Here is a 4,933-nt window from a genome sequence, read left to right as displayed (position 1 = left end):
TCCATTCCTGGGGACTGGATGGGCAGTTGGACATAGTCATGGATAAGCACTGTGGCTGCGCCAAAACTTCATTTATTAAAATGAATAACATGAACTCTGCCCTTGTTATCTATCACTGCAGGTGGAGGGTTGTCTGGGATTCTTTCCCCAGAAGACGATGATTAGTAAGTTCAGAGTCTAGCATGGGACGATTGCCCCCTGCCACACTGAGGCAAGCCTTCTGGAGATGGATCTAGGCAGGCGGTTGTCCTGAAAGTTCATGTTTGACATTTTCTTTAGAATTCCTAACCTAAGCATTTGCACTAAATGAGGCCCTCTATTGGTATAAAAATAACAATGAGGAGGAATTCCGAGGGCCTATGCCGTCTACTGCTCGTGAAATTGGGGTCATGGAGATTGCTCTCCAATTGTATTTGTGCTGGGTGCTCTGAATTATCACCACGTTGACCATGTGGCCTAGAATGGGGGTGTATCCCAAGGGAAGATTCAGGGAGTCCAAGGTGAAAAAGATTGTGTGATTCAACATTCCTTTTCTCTTGTGGATACTGGTCACGCACACCTGTCAGAGAAAGGGTGGAGGTGAGTGTGAGTTCTTGCTTATCCCCTGCCCGTCCACACTGACAGGAACCTCCTGTTGACCACACTCTGCTTTCCTGTCCTGCCTGCTATACTGACAACACTGGCTTGCTGTGCCCCCCCCCACTGCCCTCCCCAGATCCAACCTCAAACCAATTAAAGAGGAGGCTCTCTGGTCGAGCTGTCCTGCTCATGAGAGACCTTGTCCTAAACGTTAATCATCTGTGGCCATTAGCCCCAGTAGCTGAATATTGTCAGATCAAGGATTGATTGAAACAGAAAGACAGCATAAAGTGGACTATTTCTCCCCCTGCCCCTGCGACACTCTTCAAGCTTGTGGTTTCCTCTGTACCTTTGTGGAAACTCATTTTCAGGTTAGCTTGGCCACTGGCCCACCCCTACCTTCTGCCCCCTTGGCATTCCAGCCTTCTTGGCAATGTTCTTGGGACTGCTCCTATTTCTTCCTGTTGTTTTTAGAATATCCAAAGTAACAGTCAAGAGAGGAATCCCTGTGCCTCAGAACTGAAGGATGTCCATGTATGTTCTCTGCTACCCCTAGTTACTCCCTTACAAAGTCTACCCTTGAAGCAAATGGCCCAAAGATGCATGCTTCCATAGTTCCATATGCCAGCACACCCAACAGATAGCTAGTCATTCATATCACCACAAGAAGTTTGTCAGCAACCAAACGATGTGGAAACCGATTACCTTTTCCAGTTGCCTACGTTGTGTGGCCTTCACTGAGTGCACTGTGATCTTGGGGGATCCTTGCTCCACAGAGTATTCAATATCTAACCAGTCCCCTTCACAAGGCATAAAACCTAAGATGGCTAAAAGAAAATCGAGTTGAAAATTCTACATGTGACTCCAGTCTCATCTTTGCAGTGTTCTGGATAAAAGCAATTATGTTTTATCTTTTGTCAAGTAGATTTGCACTGGCTACATTGACTTGCAAGACTGGGATCAAGCAAGCATTGGGTGTGTAAAGTGCAGGAGACTTCCTGCCCAGAATGGAAACTTATCTTTCTTAGACATTGGTTTTCCTCCACTCCCTTGGCAAAGTCAACTGGGCAAATGGAAAATGGCATCACAGGTGTTTCTTCGAGAACCCCGAGGACTTATTGCTTAATTGGTCACATTCAGAGTCCTTTTCTGGAGACAGGGTCTCAGGGTCCCAGGTTGACTTCAAGCTAGCAAACTCTCTCCCCTTCCCTTCTCTCTCCTCTGCGGTCTCCTTCCCTGTCTATCCTCTCCCCTTCTTCTGTCTTTACATCCCTCTCTCCCTCTCTCCCCCTCTCCTCTCTCTTTTGTTCTCTACTAATTTCTGTCTCCTCTCTCTATCCTTCCCCCCTCTATCTCATCTCCTCCTCTCTCCTTATCAACTGCCTCTCTCCCTTTCTTCCTTCTCTCCCTCTCCCCCTCAATCACATTAATTTTACCTGCCTTTCTCTTCCTCCCTTCCTGCCCATCCCCTCTCTCCATACCTCTCTCTTCTCTCTCTCCATTCCTCTCTTTCCCGTACACACTCCATCTCTTCCACTGCATTCTCCCTTCCTCTCTCTTGTTCTCTTGCCCCTGTCCCTGTATGCATTGCATCCTCTGCCTATATGCAGGTCTCTCTCTGTCCCCAGTTCTACACACACACACACACACACACACACACACACACACACACACACATTAGGAACCCAGACTCAGTTTTTCTGCCAGAGAAATATGTGCTCTTAACTATTACACATTTAATATTTGAAACAAACCTTTAGATATGCTGTCTAGATAGAAGTAGTATTCATCTCCAATATAGATAGTATTTTTTGTCACTTGGGAAACACAAACAGATAAATCTTTGACCTTGGAGACAGCGTCCTTTGACACACCCTCTTCTGAGGAAACACAAACCTAGAAGAGAAGTTTGCAGCTGTAAAAAACTGATCAAAAATAAAATGTAAATCTGTGTGTCTAAAACATTGCCCATAGAAGGACTGTGCTAGGAATGACCCTTTGGAAACCCAACCTTCCAGGTTTATGTCATCAGTCTTTGTTGCAAAACAGCTTGGTTTATTGGGAATTCTTTCTCCTCTGGGGCCTTTCTAGCTGTCAATATGAATTCCATGGTCATTTCTCTCAAACTGATCTTCCTTGAGGCATGAAGTACGAGGCACTTACCTGTCTACTGCCACTCCCAGTACTCCCCAGGCCATGATCCATTGCACTTTAGGCTTGTCTGGGCCAGGGCACCACAAGACCACACAAAAACCCCATGGGTTCCCAAATCTATGCAAAGCTTACTTCTCTTGCGTTCAATTCATGGGAGAGTGGGTCTTCCTCCACAAACGCAAGGACTTTGTCTCCAGCATGCAGGGGAATAGAGCCAATTACAGCATCAGTGCTGAAGAAGATACAGTCTTCGATCCAGCCATAATCATTCCCAAAACTCGTCACGGTGCCCATCACAATTTTAGTATTCAGTTCACCTGTGAAGAGAGGACACCACAGGTGCCATGAATTAATCTCCAAGGCAAATAGCACATGGCTAGGACTGGAAGCACTATGGGGTCTGTGTCTGCAGGATCCTGGAGGCACAATGTCAAGGTTCAATCTTGGCTTTGCCATGCTCCTCACAGAAGGATCCCAGTGAAGAGCAAGGGCTGAGACCCAGAGAGCCTCAGTTACCACCCCAGTGTCCTTCCTTGGTGCTCTGCATAAGGGCAAGTACATTTCTTAAAGTCTATGACCACTTTTGCAATCGGTGTCTCCTGATTTCTCTTGCGCACATTAACCAGCACATACGTGACAACTCCTTGGCAACCTTGCCCTAGACTCCCACCCACCAACAGGCCTTCTACTCATTCCTCTTGAGGGCTGATTAAATCTGAGACCTGACTTGAAGGGAACAAAGGGAGTTAGGTGAAATCATGGCCCCTGAACATCCAGCCATGGCAAACAACTTGGACTGAATTCATTCTTGCTTCCACATACAGGCTGGGAGTGGAAGCAAGGGGCAGTCCCTGTTCAGACTAAGAGTGCTTCCCTGCTCCTGGAAGGAGAAGAAAGACTCTAAAGGGCCCTTTGTATCCCTGATGGTGGGAACTGGACAAAGTCCCTTCCCACATTGGCCTACCAAGAGAATTTGGCAGAGGTTCAATTTCACCCAATTCATGGGCACCTGGGGACACCCTCCAGCTCAGCGGCCACTGAGGACAGCTGCAGGCCATGATCTTATACACACACACACACACACACACACACCGCCTTGTGCTCAGAGCTAAGGAAGGGCCTTTCTGAGGTGTTTCATGCAAAGAAGACCAGTGACCTGAGGAGTACCTTCCTGGCGTATCTGGTCTCTTTCCACGGATGGCACTTCCCATTGAAAGTAGTGCACTACCCCAAGTATCATCCTGAGTAAACATCTGCCAACACAGTTGGAGAAACAGCAGCAGCAGGAGCATGAAGGCTGGGATGTTGTGACCTCCATGGTGCCACCTTTTGAAGACCTGCCTCACTCCTGGGAAGTGGTACCAGATGACTCACAGGAACCCCCAGCTCATCTTGCCACCCCAGCAGCTCAGCAGGAGTCCCTCCCACAGCCTCTCCTGAGAGCTTGGTAACCAGTAGGCATTGTTCCACAAACCAACCAATGGGAGCGCAGCATGCGCTCACAATGCTCCTCTGGCCAATGGCAAGCATGGGGAGGAGAAACATGGATCCTCCTATGCATTTTGTCTCTAGCACAGCAAGAACATATAAATGTACTGTCCGATGATGCCTGGAGTGTTCTCTGAATGCTGGAAAGAGATTATTGGAATGATTTGGGCCGGGGGGGGGGGGGCGGCGGGCGGAACTAGAGCTCTGGCTTAGGCTATGTGGAAGCAATGTGTCTCTGTGTGGACAAACAAAATCCAATATGTGTTCAGAATAAAAACTGGTTAAACAGTGGTTAGACAATGTTCAACAGGGGCTTTCTGTGGTAGTGTTGAGGGTGTCAACAATGGTGGTGGGGTTCCTGTAAGTAAGCCGGGGAGTGTTTGGCAAGGTAGTGTTTTCTTGAAGAGTGTGTGGATCCTGGATGTAGTTCACATTGGGGCCCTTCACCATGACTGGGATTGGGGTCCTGTTAGCAGGTCACAATCATCTTAACACTCGGTGTTCATACTAGAGCTCCTTTGAAGGAGGGCAGTCCTGCATTATCATAGAAACTCCTAATCTTCATTGCTACCACAATTCACCTGTAGCCTTAGTATGCAAGACACCTCATGTACCTTTACCCATTCCTTTATCAACTGACTCCCTGTGGGCCACTAATTCCAAGGCTCTAACATGTAAACAGTGAATTAAATAGGTGATAGTCTTGGCCCTG

At 47.6% G+C, this 4,933-nt stretch overlaps 1 protein-coding gene across 1 annotated transcript; it reads right to left on the bottom strand.

Moving 5' to 3' along the window:
• Positions 1-47: 47 nt before the first annotated feature.
• On the bottom strand, positions 48-4,150 carry LOC147004807 (cancer/testis antigen 55-like). Its single transcript, XM_085837772.1, has 5 exons — positions 3,901-4,150; positions 2,866-3,050; positions 2,334-2,475; positions 1,285-1,406; positions 48-559 (listed from the first exon to the last, which is right to left on the bottom strand). The coding sequence occupies exons 1-5, from the start codon at positions 4,049-4,051 to the stop codon at positions 317-319; spliced, it is 843 nt and encodes a 280-aa protein (XP_085693898.1). The 5' UTR covers positions 4,052-4,150; the 3' UTR covers positions 48-316.
• Positions 4,151-4,933: the final 783 nt, after the last annotated feature.

The sequence above is a fragment of the Mus caroli genome, unplaced genomic scaffold (genome assembly GCF_978045245.1).
Source record: "Mus caroli unplaced genomic scaffold, Mus_caroli_1 scaffold_5, whole genome shotgun sequence".
Classification (NCBI taxonomy): Eukaryota; Metazoa; Chordata; class Mammalia; order Rodentia; family Muridae; genus Mus; species Mus caroli.
Note: the sequence above shows the minus strand (reverse complement) of the source record. Positions and strands in the feature narration are given on the sequence as shown.